Genomic DNA, 25,356 nt, shown 5'->3' with positions numbered 1-25,356 from the left:
ATCACTAGAATTATATTTCCTTCCCACCCCTATCTAGGTTTCAGAGAGACCATTCCCTCCGCAACTCCCTTGCCAGGTCCATGCCCCCCCACCCCTCCCCTCCCCTCCCCTCCCTGCACCTTCCCCTGTCACAAGAAGTGCAAAACCTGCGCCCACACCTCCCACCTCATCTCTGTCCAAGCCCTCCACAATCTGTCAGAAATTTACCTGCACTTCCACACACATCATCTGCTGTATTCATTGCACTCAATGTAGTTTCTTCCACACTGAGGAGACAGGGTTCCAACTTGCGGATGGTTTTAGAGAACATCTCTGGGACACCTGCACGAACCAACCCCACTGCCCTGTGACTGAACACTTTAACTTCCCCTCCCAGTCTGCTAAGGACATGCAGGTCCTGGACCACCTCCATTGCCAAACTCTAACCACCTGACACCCAGAAGTAGAACACCTCACCTACTGCCTTGGGGCCATCCAACCACACAGAATTAATGTGGATCTCACCAGTTTCCCCATTTCCCCTCCCCTCCACCTCATCCCAGTCTCAACCTTCCAACTCCGCACTGCTCTCTTGAAAGGTCCTACCAATCCATCTTCTTTACCACCTGTCTGCTCCAACCTCCTCTCTGACCTGTTACTCCCAGCCCCACCTTCATCTACCTATCACAATCTCAGTTACCTTCACCCCCCCAGTCCCACCCCACTTCCATTTATCTTTCAGCCATCTTGGCCCACAAGCCTCATTTGGATGAAGGGCTTTTGCCTGAAACGTCGATTCTCCTGCTCTTCGGATGCTGCCTGTCTGGCTGTGCTTTTCCAGCACCACACTCTTCTTCTACAATTTAGGTGGCCGAATCAAATAATTCTGAGCAGTGGGCACCTTGAAATAAGTGAGCTGTACCCTCAGCGAACCCATCAATGACTTCACAAAGTCCAGCGCAGCTGTGGGCACCTGGCTGACAAACTAGAATACAGTGTCTGATCCACATGTTGTGTTCTGGCTCTGAATGAGATTGTCACATCTTGATAAAAGGAGGTGGAGGATGCCATTAATCTGAGCAGGAAGGTATTTCCAATTCCACAAACCTAAAAATCACTCAGATTATGGGTCAAGCTCCACTTCAGTTATGAAGGCTCCAAATCATAAAGGCTGAACACTTCAACTCCCCCTCCCACTCCGTCTAGGGCATGCAGGTCCTGGACCTCCTCATCTTCTGCCTCAGGGCCCATGGCATAAATGTGGATTTCACCAGTTTCCTCATTTCCCTTCTCCCCCCCCCCCCCCCCCCCCCCATCTATCCCAGTTCCACCCTTGCAGCTTGGCACCGCCCTCATGGCCTGACCTACCTGTCCATCTTCCTTTCCACCTATCCGCTCCACCCTCCTCTCTGACCTATCACCATTACCCCCGCCTCCATCTACCTATCACACTCTCAGCTACCTTCCCCCTGGCCCCATCCCTTTCCCATTTACCTCACCAACCCACCAGCTCCCAGCCTTATTCCTGATGAAGGGCTTTTGCCCGAAACGTCGATTCTCCTGCTCCTCGAAGCTGCCTGACCTGCTGTACTTTTCCAGCAACACACTCTTGATCCCAGACTCCAAATCAGTCTCGAATTTTCAATGCAGTGACAAAAAGCTAAGGTCCCTTAACAGCCACCACCAACACCAAAGCTACTAACCCAATATTCCAGTGAGCAGATAATCATTGAGTAGTACAACTCTGAGTTCTACTTTGGGACCCTACAGATTCCAGCTGGAGCTGACTCAGTGGGAATTTCCGGGGAGCATGAAAATTCTCATGGCCAAATCCCCTCTTGGGAAACTCTCTTCAGAGTGTTTGGAAGGGCTGTTGATTCTATGAAATATTAAGCAGTCAAAAGCCTATCTTATCCTTTCACAGTAGTTGTTAACGTGTCTGGCTGTGCTTCTGAACCTTTGAGCCTCCGAATCGGGCACATAAGGAAATATAAGTGAGGGATCATCTGACTGATTTCCAATCCTTGGAATATCCAGCCCACATCGTTTTATGTCAGTCCCATTTATCTTCAAATTATTTCAAAACTAATTTATGTTCCTGAGCCATTTATAACGTCCTGAGAAAGAGCAAGGAGCTATATACTGTACAAGCAAGTTTCTTTTTTTGTAGTTTCTCTTGTTGACAGAACTGCAGACCTTTCCTAAACTAAGAAAGTGATTTTCTTTTCATCTTTAGGCAATCCATTATTAATTGGTCAACTAACAGAATTTTTTTCCCCTGATATTGTCATCAACTGAGTGGTGCACCAGGAAAAGTTAAAGTTTCTTTTATTTGTGTTATAAAATGATGAGATCTCCATCACATTGTCTTTTTGTTATTTTAATCAAAGTGACACATAAATTCCCTTTGTTTCACTTACCTTTTTTTAGTCTGTTGCTACCTATGTGTCCTTCAGTTTGTTTGATATAGTGAAGTGAAATGAGTAATAATTTCTGCTTGTTGAACCACATAGCTTTTGTTGTAGCTAAAGTTGCTCTCAGTGAGTCAACCGTGTTTCAGCTAGAGCAAATGATCTGAGAGAGAAAAACACATTGAACTCTGATTTTTGGTACTTTAGGAAAATGCAAACGTTTTTTAATTGGCCTCAAATGCCAAAGGACTCCTTCATTGAAGGGAGTCTGTAGGAAATATCTACTTGCTTTTTTCAGGATCAAAGACTACACCATGAACAAGGCCTGCGTGTTTCTGGTGAAGAGCTCATTTTGCAATGCAAAATAAACCAATCTCTGATCTCTCCAGGGAGCCGTGGAACTAGAAGCACTCAATTTGATGCACACAGCACAAGCAGCAGTTACCATGAAAACTGGGATACAAGATCTGGATACACAGAAAGAGATCGATATGATCGAGACCAAAGCAAGGATGCTTCCTTTGATAGGCGTGGTCATGCAGAAAGGGATAGGCGTGAAAATAGAGATCGCGAAAGAGGTATGGGCAGCAATGGATGATGACAGTGGTATATTGAAGCCAAATTAGCCTTGCTCGTAACCTGAGCTCAGATCTATAAATATTTCCTTCAAAAGTTCTCAATACCTTGCCATTTGAACAAGGAAAGTGTATTTTCATTGTTGTGAGTAAGTTTAAAATTTTACTCTTCTGTTTTGGACTTGGTGGCATTTCAGAAGTGCTGAATGAGGAGATGGGTGATAGAGATGAAAGAAGACAGACTATGTGACACAGAATGAACAGCTTAGCTGAGGGTCAGATAGTACATAGAAGCTGTGTACAGTCTGATTCAGACTGATACAGTAGCCAGAGACAGGAAAAGAATCAGTGACTGAGGAGCTGTTTTTGATGGGGCCAGAGCCAATAGCTTAATACTTCCTAATTGGAGCACATTCCTGTTCACGCATTCCTGTATGTTGAACATGCCACTTCAAATCAGAGAAGTGGAAGGATTGATGAGGTAGAGCTAGGTATTGTCTGCATACATGTGGAGCTGCAAATAGTCTTTAGCTGATTTTGATCATTTAAAGAACCTCTTTAAAGTTGAGGACTTATTGTACGTTGGTCTCTCCGGAAGGTAATTATTTTAATAGTCTAATCTAGCTGCTCTTGGTTCCCTCCAGAGGAGATGTGGTAATGATATTCATCACGTCTCTCTCATCAGCAGCCTCTGAAATAATTGTCAGGCTAATGCTTGGGTGAACAATGCTTTGAGAATGCCCATCTGTCTCAATGTCACTCTTTCCTTATTCACGCAATAAGAAATTACAGGTTTGAAAAATTGACACTGAGGACACCAGTTAAAGTCATAATACGAGAGCAATATCATGAGAGTGGAGATTACTGACTGTAACATCCAGTTAGCAGGAGTCCATCAACACTGAACAGAACCTGTTCTGAAGACTGGTCACTGGAACCAAAACACTAACTCTGCTTTCTCTCCACAGATGCTGCCAGACCTGCTGAGTTTTTCTAGCAACTTCTGCTTTTATTTGTAATTTGTATTTTTACTCCTATCATGAAGTATATAAAAGACTTAATTGAAAACTGGCAAATTTAATTGCATATGATCTTTAAGGTGACCTTGATTTAACACTTCTAGGTTCTTCACAAATGGTTGCAAAATTTCACAATAGTAACTTTCAAAAGTGAATTAAACATATACTTGAAAAGGAATTCCTCGGTGGAACTACTCTGTAGTGAAGAGCAACACAACAGAACTTAATGGGAAAGATGTTTCAGAAACCTTGTACAGGCACTGCAGATCAACTGGTCTTCTGCTGTGCTATAAGGTGCTGTATAACTGATTCTGTTCTGATCGAGGTGCTCTCTTTGTTTTACAGACCACACAGCTAGTTCTGCCACACGACACCCAGCACGACCTGATGATCATGACCATGAGGACAAAAAGGATGAGAGGAGATCAGATCGAGAAGAGAGGAGGGATGACAGGCTAAGGGAAAGAGAGCGAGAAAGGGATCGTGACAAAGATCGAGATAGAGACAGAGAGCGGGAAAAGGAAAGAGAGTTAGATAGAGAGCGGGAACGAGAAAGAGCCCGTGAACGAGATCGAGAGAAAGAGCGAGAGAAAGAACGGGAGCGAGACAGGGGTAAGGAAAGAGAGCGAGAACGGGAAAGGGACAGGGAGAGAGACAGAGAAAGGGACAGAGAGAAGGAGAGAGAGAGGCTTAAAGATAGGGATCGGGAAAGGGAGAAGCAAAAAGACTGGGATGAGAAAGATAAAGGAAGAGATGAACGCAAAGATAAAAAGGACGATCAACGAGAAGACCGAGAAGGTCATGGAGAAAGAAAAACAAGGTAAGTTCATTCTAAGTATGTTTGTAAAATTATTCCATATGTTTTAACAGAACAAATATTCAGACTTAGTGCTTGAACTACATGAGGGCAGATTGACTAATGCATGACTACTGATCAATTTTCAATATATATTTAAGTTGCTTTTCGCAAAGTAAAACCACTTGCTGTAACATAATTTAATAAATCTCCAGTTATTCTGATTCTTTTCAGTAGGGAAGCAAAGTTAAAGTGCTATTCAATTTCAATGGCTATTTTCAGTATTACTATATCACATAAGCCCAAGGCACAATCAGGGGTTTATGCCATACAAAGCATCTTTTCATATTTCTAATTTGGGAATGTATCAAGAATAAACATGAATTTCTACAGTTTAAATGTGCAAACTTGGCTGAAGCTCAGCATCTTGTTTTTACTTGTGCAGTGTAGTTTGTTTAACTGTATTTTCCTATTTCCTTCCTTGGTCCCCTCATGCCGTAAACTGCACTTGGCCAAAAAAGGCAGTAATCATGGATGACTTTAATCTTCATATCCATTGGGAAAATCAGATTGGCAGAGGTAGCCATGAGGAAGCATTCATAAAGTGCAATCAGGACAGTCCCTTAGAACAATGTGTTGTGGATCCAATCAGATGTCATTTGGGATCTGGTGATGTGTAATGAGGCAGGTTTAATAAATGGCCATGAAGTTAAAGATACAGTAGGAAGCAGTGACCAAAACATGGTAAAATTTTGGGATTCAGCTTGAAAGTGAGAAACTTGGGTTGGAAACAACTGTACTAAATAAACTGCTAAAATAAGGGTAACTAGAAAGAAATGAGGGCAGAGCTGGCTGGAGTGGACCAGGAAACGAGTTTAACAGCAAAGATTTTTGAGGAAAAGTGGCAGACATTTAAGAAAATAACCATGGCTTACAGCAAAGATATATCCCAATGAGTCAGTCAATTCTAGCAAGAGGATAATCATGGTTAACTAGAGAAGTTAAGAATCACATCAAATTGAAAGGAAACATGAACAATCTGGAAAAGATTCACAGTAAGGCAGAGAATTGGGACATTTTAAAAACCAAGGAATAATGACCATAAAAAAGAGAGAAAATAATCTTTGAGGGTAAACTTGCAAGTAATATCAAGAAGAGTGAATAAGATTCCCTTCAGTATGGAAGCAGGCCCTTCGGCCCAACAAGCCCACACCGACCCTCCGAAGAGTAACCGACCCCGACCCTATATTTACCCTTGTCTAATGCACCTAACACTACAGACAATTTAGCATGGCCAATTCACCTAACCTGCACATCTTTGGAGGAAACCCGCACATACAGTCGCCAGAGGCTGGAATCGAACCCGGGTCCCTGGTGCTGTGTGGCAGCAGTGCTAACCACTGAGCCACCATCCCGCTCGTCAAGAGTTTACTTAAATATATAAAAAGGAAAAGAAAAGCTAAAGAGGATATAGTCCTTTTGGAAATTGAGGCTGGGAAAATAAAAATGGAGAACCAGGAAATGACTGAGGACTTGAATAATTAGTTTCCATCAGCCTTCAGACTAGAATGTACTAATAGCTTCCCAGAAATACTAAATATTCAAGGGGCAAAAAGAGGTGAAGAAACAAATACAATAACCAGCACCAGAGAAGAAGTATTCAGGAAACTAATGGGGCTAAAGACTGATAAGGCATGCATCCTAGGACATTAAAAGGAATAGCTATAGAGATAGTAAATGTACTTTTGGTAAGCTTTTCCAAGAATCCTTAGATTCTGGAAAATCCTACAGGATTGGAAAAATGTGTAAAACCTTTGTTTGAAAGAGAATGAGACCATTAAGCAGTTAACAATTGATCAATTTGCTTAACATGTTTGACTGGCAACATTTTCAAGGCTATTATAAAGGATGTAATAACAGAGCATTTAGAAGTGCATAATATGATCAAGCAGAGTTAGCATGACTTATGAAGGGGAAATCATGGCTGACAAATTTAATAGAATCCTTCGAGGTGATAACCTGTAAGATATATAAGTGGGAAGTGGTGGATGTAATTGAATTTTCCGAAGGTGTTTGATAAGTGCCAGATGTTAATCTACTTGATGTAAAAGCTGACATTGTTGGAGGTCATATGTTAGCATGGATAGAACCAATCCCCTTTCCATGATAAGATATGACAAAATAGCAATGTAACTAATAGAAGACACAGAATGGGGATAAGGGCGACATTTTCAAGATGGCAATCTGTCACCAGTAAAATGCCAAAGTACTGGGCCACAATTACTTATAATGTTTTAATGACATGGGTAAAGAAAATGAATGTACTGTAGACACATTCGTGGATGACTCAGAAGTAAGTGTGGAAAGCAAGTGAAGAGAATGACAGATGTATCTGCAGTCTGCAGGCGCGTATAGATGGGTTAAGCAAATGTTTTGGGGGATGGCTAGTTCAGTTGGCTGGATGGCTGATTTGCACTGTAGAGTGACAGCATCAGGGTTCAATTCCTGCACTACCTAAGATTGCCACAAAGCTCCTGCCTTCTCAGCCTCATCTCTTGCCTGAGGTGTGGTGATCCTCAGGCTAAACTCTGCACCACTTATGTCTGCCTCACATGAGAGAGCAACCTGTGGTCCTCTGGGACTGTAGTGACTTTACCTCTCATTCTTCTAAACAGCCTATTCAATCTCTCCTCATAAGAAAATCCCTGCATACCTGGGATCAACCTCATGAACCTTCTGTTGACTGCTGCCAATGCTGGTATACCTTTCTTTAGATAAGGGGACCTGTTCACAGTATTCATCTGTGTTTTGACCAGTGCCTTGTAAGCTTTAGCAAGACGTCTCTATTTTTACACTCTGTTTCCTTTGAAATAAAAGCCAGCTTACTATTTGCTTTCTGTATTACCTGCTGAACTTGGTTTCTAGCATTTTATGATTTATGCTGAGGATCCCAAAATCCTATGTGCTGTAGTTTTCTATAGTCTTTCACTATTTAAATAATATTCGGCTTGTCGTGGTCAGTTTCACTCCGATTAACTTTGTTTTTGGTACATAAGTAATCTTTATGGATCACTGGCTTTGTATCAAATCAACAGTGAATTAGCATTTGGCTAAAAATATTCTATCTGATTCGTGCAATTAAGAAGCTTACTCTCGTGCATTATATATTTAAACATAAGCTTATTCTATCAGCATTAGGTATTTGTTTGATGATACTTCAAGCATAATAGAAACAATGTGATATAAATATGTCCATGTGGTTAATGTGAAGTATGTAAATGTGAGTGACTAAATTTGTACCTGAAATGTAATGAGCTAATGTGTAACGAAATCCATTATGAAAGGGGTCAGTCTATCTTATTAGAATTTACAGAAACCCTTAAACGTGGCTTCAGCACTAGGCTTTTTGAATATAAAAGTTTTAAAGTTGAGATATTAAGAAGTTTGATTAACACCTTAAATAAATTATGCACAGATTGATGCACAGCTGTCCATTTGAAACATATTTATGATCCAGAAGTTAAGCTGAATGGTTAATAGATTTATTTTCACAAGAAATATTGCTTCATTGCACAACCAAAGTAAAAAAAAACCCAAGCAAACCTAATTAAAATTGAAAAGGTTTTATGTCATATTTTTCATATTAATTTCTTTCCTGTAAACCTCATGCACCACGTACTGTGATACTGATTCAAGATTATCAATGCATTGTTTTGTGCATACATTGATTGGTCTTGACCAGTTTGCATTGAGAATGCTACTGTGTGTCTGAAAACCCTCAGAGTATGAATGAGAAAATAAAACCAGTTCAGTTTCTGCTCTTTAATGTTTCCTGGTGATCTGTGCTGGCGGTGTATGTCTGTAGACTAGTGGGCAATGACAGGCTCGTGACTTTGTGTGACACTGCCAGAGCCATTCAACAGTGAAAATGTCTGTGTTCATTACTGAATGGCAGCAGCCTAGTGGTTACTGTGGACCATGTAGCCATATTACAGCCTGAGTTATACTTTGAGAAGTAGATGAAAAATCAGAGGATCAATCGCTACAAGTTTGGCTGAGTTGCATTAAATGGAAAATGCAAACTAGACTTACAGTTTAAGACATTTAAATTAATATATTTACATATTTTGTGGAATAATATAAGCAGCAATAACTTTGCATAATTAAGGCTGTAGCTGGTTGAGATTCACATCTAATACCTGAGCTACTTCTGTGCCAGTAGGTACCCAAGATTGTTCCCATCGATTCAAAAGTAGCTGTATAGCTGAATCTTAGAGTTGCTGTGCATCCAGTGTGTCCATCATGCTGAAGTTATATTATTTTTTTCACCAGGAAACGGCCTCGAACAGAGAGCAGCCTCAGTCCATTGGCAAAGCGTGTCCGTGAGGAATCTCCGGATAGTGATACTTACAATAGTAGTGATGAGAAAAGTAAGTCTACTTATTAAACCCAACATTTTCTTTTCATAGAATGATGTCTAGCCAATCAGCTATATATGTTCTGCATAGTAATGTGTTCTGTGAAGATCTTTGATTACTGCAACCTTTTCAGTGTTTGACATGAAGTTGCAGGAGATTTCTTAAAAGTTAATTTATGGGAAATTGTTATTTGTGAAAAAAATCAACTCATCTTTATTCATATTATATTATATCATACTATGTTATCCACTTGCACTTGAGAACCATTTGCTCAAGGGGTTCTCTTTTCTACTAACGTTAAGACCATAAGATAGAGGAGCAGAATTAGGCTGTTCAGCCCATTCAGTCTGCCCAGCCATTTCATCATGGCTGATATGTTTCTCAACCCCATTCTATTGCCTTCTCCTTGTAACACGTGATCCCATTCCCAATTACCTATCTATCTCCTCTTTAAATACACTCAATGACTTGGTCTCCATGGCCTTCTACAGCAATGAGTTCTGCAAAGTCGCCACCTTGTGCCTGAAGAAATTCCTCCTCAAATCTGAATGATCGCCCCTTCACTGTGAGGCTGTGCTCTCAGGTCCTAGTCTCTCCTTCAAGTGGAAATGTCTTCTTCATATCCACTCTATCCAGGCCTCTCAATATTCTATAATTTTCAATCAGATTCCCCCTCATCCTTCTAAACTCATTAAAGTACAAACCCAGAGTACTCAGTGCTCTCCATATGACAAGCTCTCCATCCCTGGGATCATTGCTATAAACCTCCTCTGGATTCCCCCAATGCCAAAATATCCTTCGTTACTACAGACCCCAAAACTGCTCATAACATTCCAAATGCTCTGACTAGAACCTTATACAGCCCTAGCAATATATCTCTGCTCTTGTATTCTAGCCTGCTTGAAGTGAATACTAACATTGCATTTGCCTTTATAACTGCCAACTGAACTTGCATGTTAACCTTAAGACAATCCTGAACGAAGATTCCTAAGTTTCTTTGTGTATCAGATTTCTGAAGCCTTTCCTCATTTATAAAATTGCTTGTGCTGCTGTTTTTCCCTGCCAAAGTGCATAATCCCTGACTTTCCCACTTGTCTTCCATCTATGAATTATTTGATGACTCTCCTAGCCTGTCCAAGTCCTTCTGCAGCCTCCCCACTTCCTCAATACTACCTGTGCCACTACCGATCTTTGTGTCATCTGCAAGTTAAACAATAATGTCCTCAGTTTCTTTGTCCAGGTTGTTAATGTAAACCATGAATAGTTGTGTTCCCAACTGACCCCTGCAGAACTTCACTTTTCAATGGCAGCCATTCCTGGAAAATGTCCCTTTTATCCTACTCTATGCCTTCTACCATTTTGCCAATCCCCTAACTATGCCCATACCTTGCTCCTAACACCATGAGCTCTAATCTTATTTTGCAGTCTCCTATGCTGCACCTTGTTAAAGACTTGGAAATCCAGTAGATCATGTCCACTGGCTCTCCTTTGACTAACTTACCTCCTCAAAGAACTCCAACAGTTTTGTGAGGTGTGATCTCTCCTTTGAAAACTCTGCCCATTTTACCAAGCACTTCCACATACTCCACAATCTCATCCTTAATAATCTAAAATGTTACGAACGATCGAGGCCAGGCTAACCAGCCTATTGTTATGAAGGTGTGTGTGTCTACTGCATCTTTAAGAGAAAGTGGAAGCTGGCACGGATCTAGAGAGTCACTGAGTGTGCTTAAATATTTAAAAATGTCGCGGGTGATTGTGAAACAAATAGCTGAAGCTGCGTTGCTGCGTCACACAACAAATTCGAATTCGGCCAGTCAGTTTAAACTATGCCCCAAGATACCAAAATCCAACTGAATTTGAATTTTGGGTAACATCAAACCAATGAGACGGTGCGATGTTTTGGGGTATTTAGAGTCAGGTATTTTGAACAGTTAGCCAGAGTGACAAAGAGCACCAACAAACACAGATGGCCTGCAGAATCGCTGTCTGAAAGGTATCTTTACATATGAAATTTGTGAAACAGTAGACAGAAAAGACCCAGGGAAGTACAGGTAAAGATATCAAAGGAACAGCGGCAACTGGCTGGTTTTGAAACGTGATTTTTTTTTGTGTGTGTGTGTAAACTTGATCAGGGGTGTTTTATCCGATCAGTATGTTACTGTGGTGTGGGAAGTTGATAAATTGATCAGACAAAGGAGGATTACCCTATAGATGATGGTTGTTTAATTTTCTTGTGTTTCTCGGAGTTAAAGAATAAATAATTAAGTTAGTGTTTTGGGCAGCGCGGTGGCTCAGTGCTTAGCACTGCTGCTTCACAGCACCAGGGTCCCAGGTTCAATTCCAGCCTTGGGCAACTGTCTATGTGGAGTTTGCACATTCTCCCTGTGTCTGCGTAAGTTTTCTCCGGGTGCTCTGGTTTCTCCCACAGTCTAAAGGTGTGCAGGTCAGGTGAAGTGGCCATGCTAAATTACCCATAGTGTTAGGTACATTAGTCAAAGGGAAATGGGCTTGGGTGGGTTACTTTTTGGAGGGTCGTTGTGGACTTGTTGGGCCGAAGGGCCTGTTTCCACACTGTGTGGAATCTAATTTAATGTTAAAAAAAATTTTTTTCTTTACACAGACGGATTTTTGTATTTCTTGGTCACTCATACTTTAACAGATTACGAGGCAGGGTGAGCTTTTTCGTGGGCCTAGTTCAAATTAACAGAAGGGTTTACCCCATGTCATAACACTATAATTTCCTGTCTTCTGCCTCCCTCCCTCTTAAACCTGGATGATATACAGAGGAACCTCGATTATCCGAAGGACACTGGCGAAGAGTCTTTTGGTCAGTTAATCAAATTCCGGATAATCGAATGCTGGATAGCATAGTTTAGCCAAGCATCCATACCTTGCGATCTTGCCAGATAATAGCTGTTTGGATAATCGAATGCTGGATAATTGAGATTCCTCTATTAGTTATTTTACAATCGTCTGGGATTTTCCTTTACTCCGGTGATTCCTGAAAGATGACCTCTGGCTGCAAGATCTGAAATAGCCATGGGTAATCTCATGCCATGTGCTTTTATTTCCTATTCTGAGGTGTTTTCTATTGCTCTGCGCAGCAACCTACAATTAGAATAGAATGAAGACATGCTGCAGCAATATAATGGTGACAATTCCATTCTAGACATGATGCCTCCTAAATGTATGAAATCTACCCATGTAATTTATCCCATCTGATTAGGGCTAGTTTATGCTTTACAGGATCATATGCAATCCACAACTCTGAAGTCATATCTCTGTACCTAATCTGTAAGCATCGTCTTCAGATTAGGCTGCAGTTGGCTTTTAGCATTGTCAATGACAGCCTGCATAGGGTGGCATGGTGCCTCTGGTTAGCTCTGCTACCTCACAGCACCAGGGTCCCACACTGTCTGTGTGCAGTTTGCACGTTCTCCCTGCATCTGCGTGGGTTTCCTCCGTGTGATCTGGTTTCCTCCCCACATTCCAACGATGTGCAGGTCAGGTGAATTGGCTACGTTAAATTGTCCACAGTTTTAGGTGTATTAGTCGGGGGGGGATGGGTTGCTCTTCGGCGGGTCGGTGTGGACTTGTTGGGCCAAAGGGCCTGTTTCCACACTGTACGGAATGTAATCTAATCTCTCTGCTGTCCTGACCAACAGGTGGAGGTTTTAGTTCCTGTGATTTTAGGGTTATGGAGAGCTGTTTTATGGTGAATCAAGGTACAATAAGCAGTGCCAAGAGTAAAGATGATAAATTGGCATTTGGCAGCCTGCTGTGAAACTAATTGGCAATGTGGCAGTGTTGCTCTATTTATCTAGTGCGTCGTATCTGGGTGGCTGCTGGGGAGGATTAACTTGGAAATGTTCTGGATGATTTAGTCACACAGATCTTTTTCAGAATGAACAACTTGTATTCATCATAATTTCTTTTTAAGGTTAAAATTGCATTATTTAATTGTAACTAATTGATCTGCTGTGGTATTGTTTATGCAGGCAGAACTTTCGTATTCACAATCTAGAAAAAGCGAAGTGTACAAATTTATAATCGATGTCTAGTTACGTCATTTGGAGTAAATTTACAAAGGAGCCATCCCTTATATTTAATCCGGCTTCACACAATTTGGACAGAGTCAATGCACGCTTTGCCACACATTCCATCGAGAACTTGTCTCTGAACCAATAGATATTCTCTCAACCGCAGAGTTGCAATGTAAAACATTTAATCCAGCCTGATGATATCTGTGATTGTTTAGTTAGTCCTGAAGCTACGTTATAATTCCGGAAGCCTCCTTTCCTCTATGTTCAGGAGTATGAGGCCAAGAAGAATCCAAATTCATTTTTTGTGAACTGGATTTAATTAAGACGCCCAAACCCATATTACAGTCTGACTTCTTTGTTCTTATAAGTCATAATCACATTTGGATCTTTTGGATTGTGTATGCTCACCATCTCTCTCCAGATTGTATAGAATTATAATGGCCCCCAATGGTCCATGCCTTAATTTATGGCCCATGCTAAACATCTCTCAGCCTTTTAATCTTGGGGAGATTGTGGTGTCATGGTAGAGTCACTACACCCACAATCCAAAAGCCCAGGGTAATAATTTGGGGGATAAAGACTGTAGTAGCACTATGGCTGATGGAAATTAAATTTGATTAATAAACTCTGGAGCTGAAAGCTAGTAACAGTGTTCTGAAACTATCCATAATTGTTGTTAAAAAAAGAAATCACCCTTCTCAATAGTGTTAATCACCAATGTTATAACACTGCTGAAAAATGTGTTGCTGGAAAAGCGCAGCAGGTCAGGCAGCATCCAAGGAGCAGGAGAATCAACGTTTCGGGCATAAGCCCTTCTTCAGGATTCCTGAAGAAGGGCTTATGCCCGAAACGTCGATTCTCCTTCAGACTCTTTGAGGCTGCTCTGGTATTCATTAGGGAATAGCAAGAAGTCTGTCTTAGACCCATAAGCCCTGTTTTCTCATCAACCTTTCAGAGTGGGACTTGAACGATGGCTTCCTGCCTCAGACATAGGAACACTGCCACTGTACCATAAGAGCCGTGGTCTCTGATTATTAGTCTGTTTAAGTTAACCAGGCAGTTTGTCAAAGTTTTCCATAGAATGCTTCCTATGAATGCTGCTCAACTGCCAATGTCTGACTATGCAGTCAGTGTTAAATCTTGTAAATCTCTGCTTTCTAGTGCATATAAATGCTTTATTAAAATTATAGAAAATGGAGACAATGAATTAAATTTTCCTAAATATTGAAGTATTTCCGTATGGTTCTTTTGGACCTGTGAGGCAAGTAGTACGTTGATAACAAAGGTAAAATTAACAGCTATCCAGGCGGAAGCAGGTGATTCTGTAGAATTGATTTGTTAACGTCCCGTCAGTTGGAGTGAAATATTTATTTTTTTTTGTTTCAGGTGAGAGCCACCGGTTGTTGAGCCAGGTTGTGCGCCCACAGGACTTCCGGGCCATCAGTCCGTCCCGTTCGGTCGAAGACAGAACAAGCAGCTGGAAAGAGGATGACAGGAAGTCGGACAAGAAGGAAGGTGCGAGGCGACGTGATGACCACTCTATAAGAGAACGGATTTCTTCAGGGGAGAAGCAGAGGGAGCATGTTACAGATACTGTTGAGAGCTCACGAGGCAGAGAATCAGACAACACGACTCACCATGCTGCTGAGGATAGAGAGGTACTTCTCGCATTACACGAATATGGTAAGAAAAAGACTAAAGGGCCGCGGAAATTTCAGAAGAGAAATAGGAGGGATGAAGATTATTTGTCTGACAAATACATACCGGAGCCGGTAGTGGAGGAATCTTCGGTTTTATCACCTCGAAAACCTCCAAAAAAGAAAAACGCCGATAAGAAGCGAAAACGCTCGAAAGGTGATTCAGAGCCTTCTGATGAGGAAGTGGGTCAACAAGCCAAAAAGTGGAAAGGGCCCAGGACTCCACCTGTAACACTAAAGGAAGAATCTGTAGAAGAGGTGTCTGAAAAGAGTGTTGAAGGAAATGCACATGGAACAGGGGATGTGGTCTTCAGTGACTGGTCGGATGAAGATGTGCCGGATCGTGACGAAAGTATCATTTCTGACAAGAGCATTGATGAAACTCGAAGGAAGAGTCACAGAAGTAAGGTAGAGAAGGTAGAGCTCCCTACCATGGCAGACGACCGTGTACGTAAAACCGATGAGCACAAACGAAGCAGCAGCCTTGGCAGTAACCGCAGCCGGACTTCAAGTCGGTTACGATCGCCATCCAATGAATCCACCCACCGCAGTGGCGATGATCAGAGTGCTGGAAGGAGGTTACAGCACGGAACATCGAGAGATGGGCAGAAGTATAGAAGCATTGAGTCCAGTGAACGGAAATCCCGAATCGATCACCTCAGACGTGGGGAGCCCAGCCGCAGCACCTCCTCAGGTAGAGTACTTTCGACTTTCTCTGATTGTATTAACATGACAAATGTTGAAATATACAAGGTAAATGGACTGGCATCTTTTTACATTGAATAATCGAAATAGCATGTGAAAAATCTGCTAGCAATTGGCAGTAAATAATGTTGTCATTAATGCAATAATGATTTACAATAGCTCGGGCCCTGATAAAATCGGTGCGATGAATGACTGTAGGTTGATACTTGATCATTCTTGAGAATACAGGAAAAGATGGATTCTATTATAATGCCCCAAGTATTAATGTGTATTCAAAATGATCATAATCCTGTTCAGCAGGAATTTACCTTATCAAGGACATTTGCAGTTATCACTGCTTGCCAGAATGTTGTGTGATGCAGATTCTTGGACATGATTGTATATGCATAAAACCCAATTCCTTCCTTTTGATCCAATCCAGAAATTTCATCAAAATTATTGTCATTGTCTGTCATTTATGTTGTACTAGTCTTCAATCCCATGTTTCAGGACATCATTGTAAGCTTACTTTCAAATATTTGGACCTCTTCTTTATCCACTAAAATAGAAGTCTGTATGTTATTACAAGTGAAATTAAATGAAATTAAGATTGCAAAGGTGATCCTTGTACGTATTCCCTGTACCTTACCAAGTGTCTCTGCACCCTTTTTATTTTATGGCAACCAAAATTGTATGCAGTAGTCTTAATGAAGCCTGACCAAAGCTTGATACGGATTTAACGTAATTCCCTACTTATCAATTCTATTCCTTTTTTTTTGGATGACCTAACTAACCTGTGCTGTAACTTCCAGCAGTTGAGGCATTTATTCTCTAATATCTCTCTCGTTCCTGTATCCCACGTCAAGTATTAAATCGCTACTATTCTTTCTTCCAAAATGTGCTACTTTGCATTTATTTGAGTTCAACTTCATTACCAGTTATTTTCCCACTGAGTTTATTAATGCCTTCCTGTAATTTGGTATAGAAGTCTTCAGTCTGGACAATTCCACCACCCCATCTCCTTCCAATTTGGTGGCAAGAACATTTTGAGACAGTATTTTTGACTCCAAAATCCAAATTCTTTTGTGTCAATTGTGAACAGCTATGGTTGCAGATGGAACATCAAGTCTCGATTCTGCTGTTTGGAAAAACTATCCTTTACTCCCACTCTCTGATTTCCGTCTTGAAGACAGTCAAAATTCAGATAAATCGCATCAAATGCATTACCTTTATCTATTTTGTCTTTCAACTGTTCAAAAAACTCAATAACATTAGTCACGCAAAATGTTTCCTTTGATATCCATGCTGACTATTCATTATTATAGAGTCATACAGCAAGGAAATAGACTCATCAGTCCAATTTCCCAAACTAAAGTGGTCCAACTTGCCTGCACTTGGCCCCCATCCCTGTAAACCTTTCTCATTTATATTCCTATCGAAATGTTATAACTATACCTGCATTTACCACTTTCTCTTACAGTACATTCCACACACGAGCCACCCTCTGTTTGAAAATGCTGTCCCTCGAGTCCCTTTTGAATCTTTCTCCTCTCATCTTAAAAATATGCCCTCTACTTTTGACCTCACCTTGTTTTTCTCATTTCTGGATGTTCTTCTATTCTTTTCAATAAGGGTTCTATTATCTTTCCTATGAACAATGTTCACTTAATGGTCTATAATGCTGGACGCATTTCGGTTCCCATCCCTATTAAATGTAAGCATTACTTTAGTTGTCATCTTGTCTTCTGGTACTGCATCTTTTCCGAATCAATTATTATTCACTCCCCTAAATTCTTGTAAAATACTTGGATGCAATTCAGTTGAACCAGAAATACTAAAAGCAATTATTTCTTGATTCTTCTTAAAAAAAAATTCTGCAGTCTTTGTTTTGTTAATCGATTGAGATCCCTTGCACTCATTCAATTTATTAGCAGAAATGGTTTTCACAAAATTGAAGTGAAGAACTTTATTTTAATCAATCTTCGGCTCTTTTCAACATTGGTTCATCTGGAAATTGTAACCTTATGCATTATGTTTCCAGAACTACTGATATTTTTAACAGACAATGGTTTTGGGAAAAAAAATTTCTCTGTTGAAATACTGATTTTTTTTTAAATGACTTAATTTTGAAAGTTTTCTTCTTCATCAAAATGATGTATGTTTGTGCTGAGAGATGGAACAACTTCCGTTTCACACATCAAACATTCCCAGATCGGAAGATGGTTTCTTCTACAATAAACTGCAGAAGAGAAACAGAAAGTGGACTTGCATTAATGCAGTTTCTTTCATGGCCTGCTTTAAAGATCCTTCTATAGCCAATTAGGTATTGTTAAATATCGTGTTGTTTGTAATGCAGGAAGATATGCGGTCGATTTGAACTCAACAAGATGCCATAAACACAATGTGATAAAGATCAGTTGATTTGTTTCAGTGAAGTTGGTTGAGAGTTAGTTTTGCCAAGATATGAGATAATTATCTACTTCTTCAAAGTAATGTCATGGGATTTTTGTTTGCATTCTCTTTTGAGACCAGCTGGTGCCTTTGTTTAACCTTCTCATTCAAAAGGCATCCTTCACTATGGCAACTGGCATTTTCCGATTTCCTGTGCTTACCTTCTTTGAGTCAGACTGATAATTTAGTGCGTCTTATGCTGAATTAGAGTTGTTCAGGTGAAAAATAGAAAAATTAATATGGCACAGCAGGGGGCATAGTTTTGGAATTAAGGATATAACCTAATACATAGCAAGTTTAACTCTTTATCAAGCTCACGTTTTTCTGGATATTAAGACACCTGCCTTGGACACTGCTTTCTCACACTGGAGGGGTTAGCCTGAGAGAATATTACTATAACTGGAACATTGTTGATGCACCTAGGAAGTTGCTTTTTTTTTAATTTGTGGTGTTCTGAGATGACAAAGGATTGCATGACAATGGTAGAAAATAAAGGTATGGCAAAAATCCATCCCTCCTACTTAACACAATAATGTAGAAACATTTGCAGTGTTATATTGTGATGCACTTGTTAAATTAAAAGGACTTTGTAACACAGCAAGGGCATTTTGGAATTGAAAACGCAATAGATCAAGCATGTCATTTGTTTTCCAGATTTTCTTATGATTTAAAACTTCAGTTTTTATTTGAGAGCCTGGCGTGTCTGATGAATTGACTGCCAAATGTTCCATTTGTGTCAGCGTGACTGCAGGTGTTGATTGGGGAAAGACCCTGCATGGTGCCATCAAGTAATTGGTCAGAGTAGCTGGTGCCATTCCCTTGATAAATAAAATATTCTACATTTCATGGGAGAAAACGTTTGGAAATGTGCTTTCATTTAAGTGAGTAATGGATCTTAATGTGTTTTATAGATCGTCAAGATTCAAGGAGTCACAGTTCTAGACGAAGCTCCCCTGAATCTGATCGACAAGGTCGCTCCCGCGCTGGATCCTTTGAGAGTAGAGAAAAGCTTCAAGAGGGTGAACTTGACCGAGATCGCGAAAGACGAGAGAGAAGGGAATGGGAACGGGATGGGGAACACCGAGACTGGGTTAAGACCAGGGACAGAAATAGAGACCGGCGAAGAGAGGTCAACAAAGAGAGGGAGAAGCCATCCATAGAAGTATCTGATAAAGACAAGGAGCGAACTCTGGAGGCTGCTTCCACATTGGAACAGCCCCGAGTTGAGCCAAGACCAGGAAGAGAATCTGACAAACAATTTGAGCAAGTTGAAACTGCAACTGTGTTAAGCAGTGAAAGAGATGTGAATGAGTTGGTGAAAGAGCCTGAGAATGATGAGAACCAAGCCGATGAACCCATTGATGGCATTGAAGGTAGTGTTTCATTATAGAATAGAGGATATTTACTTAAAAGTCTGAATTGAACCAAGCATGAATCAATGATACATATGTTTGCATAAGTGACAAAATTACCTAGTTTCTAGTTTCTTGTTCCACATTCCTTCTAGTGGTTAGTTATAGAGTGACATTGCAGTGCTTTTATTGGGTAAATGGTGAGAAACTGTCCCACAGGCAAAACTAGCCAAATTGCCAGGACACAAGTTAAGGTAATTTGCACAAGAGTCAGAGGAGAGATGAGAGGTTTTTTTTAAAGGTGATGTGTTATTAGGATCTGAAATGTGATGCCAGAAAGAATGATTGATCCAGATACTGAACGATAGTAAACGTTCTTTTAATCTTCAATTGACCTTTTAAGTAATTCTCTGCCACTCTTTGAATTTTGACCGGTGGTCTGAACTGCGCTCACCTTTACACAATTTTATGTCTTTCCTTCGGTTTATGCCCTCGTTAACAACTTTAGTAAGAATGTAATTATTCTGAATGTTCCGAAATAGCTCTTTAAATGTTTGCCGCTTCTCTACTGATCTGTCTTCTAACCTACTACCCCAAATTACTTCAGTTAGCTCAACTTCCATGTCCATGTCCACATATTAAGTTTCAAAAGTTAGTCTTGGACCCACATTTCTCCCTTTCAAACCAGATGTAGAATTCAATCAGAATTGGAAGCATTGATCAGTTTAAATTCCAATATCCATCCTTCACTCACGTTCAGCTTGACTGTCTCTGACCCCACCCCCCCCTTCCCCTCCTTGACCTCAGTGTTTCCATTTCTTGGGATAAGGTGTCGACTGATATCCACTACAAACCCACCTACTCCCACAGTTATCTTGACTACACTCCCAATTTCCTTGGTGCTGTAGCTTTCTTCAGTCTTTAAACCATTTAATATTCAGCTCCTCAATTCTTCCTATCAAAGTGGACCACCTCTCCGTTTCCCACACTATAGTCCATCTGCTAAGTTTTTGCCCACTTGTTTAACCCAAGTCCTTCTATGGGACTGTGTCATCCCAACAACTTGCCTTCCTACTTATTTTTGTATCAATTGCAAACTTGGCTTTCGTACATATACTTTCCTCATCCAAGTCATTATGGGATTTGGATTAGACATCATAATCAGGCCCAGGGTGCCTGAATTTTATACTTAATTTATTCACGCCGTATGAGCTTCACTGGTAGACCAAGGTTTCTTGCCCCTCCCTAATTTCCTTGGGATTGTGGTGATGAGCTACCTTCTTGAACTGCACCAGTCTTTGATGTATAATGTCATAAGGCAGGGAGTTACAGAATTTTGACCCAGTAACTGAAGGGATGACGATATATTTCTAAGTCAGGATGGTAAGAGACTTGGAGGAAATCTTGCAGGTATTGGTGTGCCCATGTGTCTATCTCCCTTGTCTTTCTTGATAGTAGTGGTTGTGGGTTTGGAAGATGCTGTGTTAGAGCCTTGGCGAATGTCTGCAGCGAATCTTGTAGATGGTACACACTGCTGCTGTTCAGCATTGATGGTGGAGAGAGTGTCTATTTGTGGATGTGGTTACAATCGAGAGTGGCAAACTTCTTTTGGAGCTGCATTCATCTAAACAAGTGGGAAGTATACCATCACATTCCTGAATTGCCTTGTAGATGGTGAACAGGCTTTGGGAAGTCAACAGATGAGTCACTCATACAGAATTTCTAGCCTCTATTTATATGGCTAGTCCATTTCAGTTTTGGTCAATGGTAACCTACCTGGATGTTGATAGTGGGGGATTCAGTGATAGTAATGCATCGAATGTCAGGGTTTGATGATTAAATTCTCTCTTGTTGGAGATGGTCATAACCTGGTACTTTTGTGGTGCAAATGTTACTTGCCACTTTTCATCCCACACTCGGATGTTGTCCAGGCTTTCTGCATTTGGACTTGGACTATTTCAATATTAAAGGAGTTGTGAATGGGACGAAGCATGAAGATAGTTGGGTCTTGAATGCTACCCTGAGGAAAGTCCCAGACCTTCGATGACCGACATCCAATAATGGCAACCATCTTCCTTTTTGCTAGTATGTCTCCAACAGACAAAGGATTTTGTTCCTTGAATCCTATCAATGCCAATTTTGCTCAGAATTCTTGATGTCAACTCAACCAAATGTATCCTTGATGGCCAAAGCAATCACTCTTGCCTCACTTCTGGAATTCAGTTCCTTTGTCCATGTTTGAGCAAAGTTGTAATGAGCGACCCTGGCGGAACCCAAATTCAGTATTGCTGAGAAGATGCTGTTTGATAGCAGTGTCGATGATACTTTCCATTCACTTTACTGGTGATTGACAATAGACTAATGGGACAGTAATTGATCAGGTTGCATTTGTTCTGACTTTTGCGTTCAGGACATACCTGGTCAATTTTCCACATTGTTGGATAGATGCCAATGTTCTAACTGTACTGGAACAGCTTGGCTAGGGGAGCGGCATCGTCTGGACAGAGTGCTGTTGCTGGAATGTTGTCAGTGTCCATAGCCTTCTGCAGTATTCCAGTGCCTCTAATTGTTTCTTGGTGGAGTGAAGAGAATCAAATTGGCTGAAGACTGATAACTGTGATGCTGGGAACTTTAGGAGGAGGCCGAGATTCTGGCCGAAGCTTGTTGCAAATGTTTCAGCTTTATCTTTTGCACTGATGTGCTGGGCTCCCTCATCATTGTGGATGGTGATATTCTCTTCCTCCAGTGAGTTGTTTGATTGTCCAATACCTTTCTCAACTGGCTGCGGCTGGACTGCAGATCTTGGGTCAGACCTGTTAGTTGTGGAACCAAAAGAGAAAATGCTGGAAAATCCACAGCAGGTCTGGCAGCATCTGTAAGGGGACAAAAGAGCTGATGTTTCGAGTCTAACTGACCCTTTGCCAAAGCATTTGCTTTTATCTATTAGTTGTGGTATTGCTTAATTGTCTGTCACTTCCTTCTTAGGTCATTTGGCACACGTTTTGTAGCTTCACCAGGTTTCTCCTCATTTTTAGGGTATGTCTGTTGCTGCTCCGGGCATGCACTCTTTGTTAAACTGGGGTTCATCGCTTGACTTGATAATGTAAGTGGGGAAGTCACTGGGCCATGATTGGGTTGCATAATAATCCTGCTGCTGTTGGTCTACAGCACTGCTCAGTCTTTTAGATTAGATTAGATTACTTAGTGTGGAAACAGGCCCTTCGGCCCAACACGTCCACACCGACCCGCCGAAGCGCAACCCACCCATACCTCTACATTTACCCCTTACCTAACACTACGGGCAATTTAGCATGGCCAATTCACCTGATCCGCACATCTTTGGATTGTGGGAGGAAACCTGAGCACCTGGAGGAAACCGACACAGACACGGGGAGAATGTGCAAACTCCACACAGTCAGTCGCCTGAGGCAGGAATTGAACCTGGGTCTCAGGCATTGTGAGACAGCAGTGCTAACCACTGTGCTACCGTGCCGCCCATGACTTAGTGGATCTGTTCAAAGTCTATCTCAGTGATCACAGTGATTATTCCACGCAGTACAACAGATGGTCTCCTCAACATGAAGACAAGATTTCATCTCCATAAGGACTGCACAGTCGTCTCTCTTACTGATACCATCATGGTGAACTGGATCTGCAGCAGTATGAAGTCAAGTTTGTTTTCCCATCTTCTTGGATCCTTCACCACCTGTCACAGACCCAGTCCTTTAGAACTTGACCAGTTCGGTCAGTAGTGATACTGCCAAACAACTCTTGATAATGGATTGCCATCTGATTCGACCTAAGCATGGGATCTGTAGGTATGCATGTATCTGGCTGCAGTTTCTCCAACCACCAGCTATCAAGCAGGTTTGAAACTTGACTTGATTCTCCTGTGTGTCACAACATGTGCTGGTGATGATAATCTATCTCTAAAATGCTTACCATTTCTCCTGTTATCTGAAAACCTTGGTCACATATCTGTGCTTGCTTCAGTGACTGTGCTGGATTATGTCTGTGTACCTTTGCATATGCAAAGTTGCCATTCCAAGGGGTTTGGCATACTTTGCTTGGGATGTTGAAAGGATGTTATGGAGCTTGTAAGTGCTGTTGTTATGAGGTCATGATCAGACAATAAAGGGGAACTTGTTTCTTGCATTGTAATGGAAATAGGCTGAAGTTTTGTGTGAAGTGTATAATTCATTTGACAGCTCAACCCTTTACCTTTTAGTGCCATTCAGAATAAAGCAGCCCACATAACTTGCGCCTTACCCATCTTAACATGTACAGTTTGTGTTGTGGTAACTCACCAGGTTTCTTTATCCCTTTCCCTCAGTTTGTTTTGTCTGGAAGGACAAGGATGGCAATTGCATGGGAACACCACAACCTGCATGTTCCCCTCTAAGTCTTCTATTAGACTAAATTGTAAATAGACCGCTACTCCTTCGTTGTTGTGGTCAACTTCACGGCGCTCCTTACCTAACAACTGTGCACACTGATCCATGTTGTTCAAGAAGGCAACTTACCACCACGTTTTTAACGTCACAAGGGTGAATAATGAATACGATAGAGCTTACCATGCCCATACCCCATGTACAAGATTTTTTTATTTAAAAAGCGCATTTGGTGTTGCCTTAGTGTTGTCTTCACAGCAGCACTCAAGTTGCAATCAAGCTCGAAAGGCAGATCTTAGTCTGATTCCAGAGGCTGCTCAAAGACACTCACGTGCACTTTCTCTTTTGAGGTATAGACCGGTAGGTTGTCAAACTAGATAAATAGTGTTGAAATGATCCATTGATGCTCTTTGGCTTCTAATAATTTAAATGGATGGAAAAAGTGGGTGTTACTGTTCACTTTCTGAAGTGTAACAAAGGAGGGGGTCGGGGGGTCATGGCACATATATGAAGGCCTTGGTTACACACGTTTGTTGGATCGTGCAGTCACTGTGAGCAATTGGACTTTGTGATTATCAATCTGAGATAAGTAGTTTTAATGACATTGTACCTAAGAAGTAAAGGATTCCGCTGAACTTGTCTGTTGTATTTAAATTCTTTTGAGAACGGGGTAAAAAGAGTGTGTATCTGAGGTTCTTCTGTTCGTTCATTACTCAGTCACTAGCATGCATTTTTCTTTGCATTTAGGTGAGCAAGATGGGAAAGTCGATGATGCGCAGTACTCGGTGTCAGGGTCTTGTGAGGAATATGAGCCAATTAGTGATGATGAACTGGATGAAATACTGGCAGACGATGCAGAAAAAAGAGAAGAGAACCAGGATGAAGAAAAAATATCAGGTACCCCTTTAAAAAGCTGCACTGTGTTTTTGTACAGTAGGATATGTTTGTCCATTGTCTAATTTTAAAATGATTAATCTTTTGTAAATGGTTAAGAAATAATGTGTTTATAAAATCTAAATTGAATGTTCTCTATATGGTGCATCTGGCCGTGTTCAAGTGCTCCATTTACTATACTAATTAAGATTGCATTAATAGAATGTGGAACAGCACAGTACAGGCCCTTTGGCCCTCAATGCTGTGCTGATCTTTTATCCTACTCTAAAATCAAACTAACCTACATACCCTTCATTTTACTATCATCCATTTTGCTATCCAAAAGCATTCAAATGTCCCTAATGTATCTGACTCTACTACCACCGCTGGCAGTGCATTCCACACACCCACCACTCTGTGTAAAGAACCTACCTCTGACACCTCCGCTAAACCTTCCTCCAATCACCTGAAAATTATGCCCCCTCATAATGGCCATTTCTGCCCTGGGGATGAAGTCTCTGGCTGTCCACTCTATCTATGCCTCTCATCACCTTGTACACCTCTATCAAGCCACCTCTCATCCTTCTTCACTCCAATGAGAAAAACCTTAGCTATGTCAACCTTTCTTCATAAGACATGCCCTCCAGTCCAGGCAGCATCCTGG

The 25,356-nt window shown here is 41.1% G+C and overlaps 1 protein-coding gene across 1 annotated transcript in view; it reads left to right on the top strand.

Annotated features, from left to right (window-relative positions):
• zc3h13 (zinc finger CCCH-type containing 13) overlaps positions 1 to 25,356 on the top strand; it is a 97,718-nt gene that overhangs the window by 54,276 nt on the left and 18,086 nt on the right. Inside the window, exons 12-17 of the mRNA XM_060833358.1 lie at positions 2,780 to 2,968; positions 4,330 to 4,804; positions 9,113 to 9,210; positions 14,631 to 15,635; positions 18,988 to 19,449; positions 24,567 to 24,716. Of these exons, the coding sequence (XP_060689341.1) occupies positions 2,780 to 2,968; positions 4,330 to 4,804; positions 9,113 to 9,210; positions 14,631 to 15,635; positions 18,988 to 19,449; positions 24,567 to 24,716 (2,379 nt within the window). The remainder of the gene's footprint in view (positions 1 to 2,779; positions 2,969 to 4,329; positions 4,805 to 9,112; positions 9,211 to 14,630; positions 15,636 to 18,987; positions 19,450 to 24,566; positions 24,717 to 25,356) is intronic.

Source organism: Hemiscyllium ocellatum, chromosome 12 (assembly GCF_020745735.1).
Source record: "Hemiscyllium ocellatum isolate sHemOce1 chromosome 12, sHemOce1.pat.X.cur, whole genome shotgun sequence".
Lineage (NCBI taxonomy): Eukaryota > Metazoa > Chordata > Chondrichthyes > Orectolobiformes > Hemiscylliidae > Hemiscyllium > Hemiscyllium ocellatum.
Note: the sequence above shows the minus strand (reverse complement) of the source record. Positions and strands in the feature narration are given on the sequence as shown.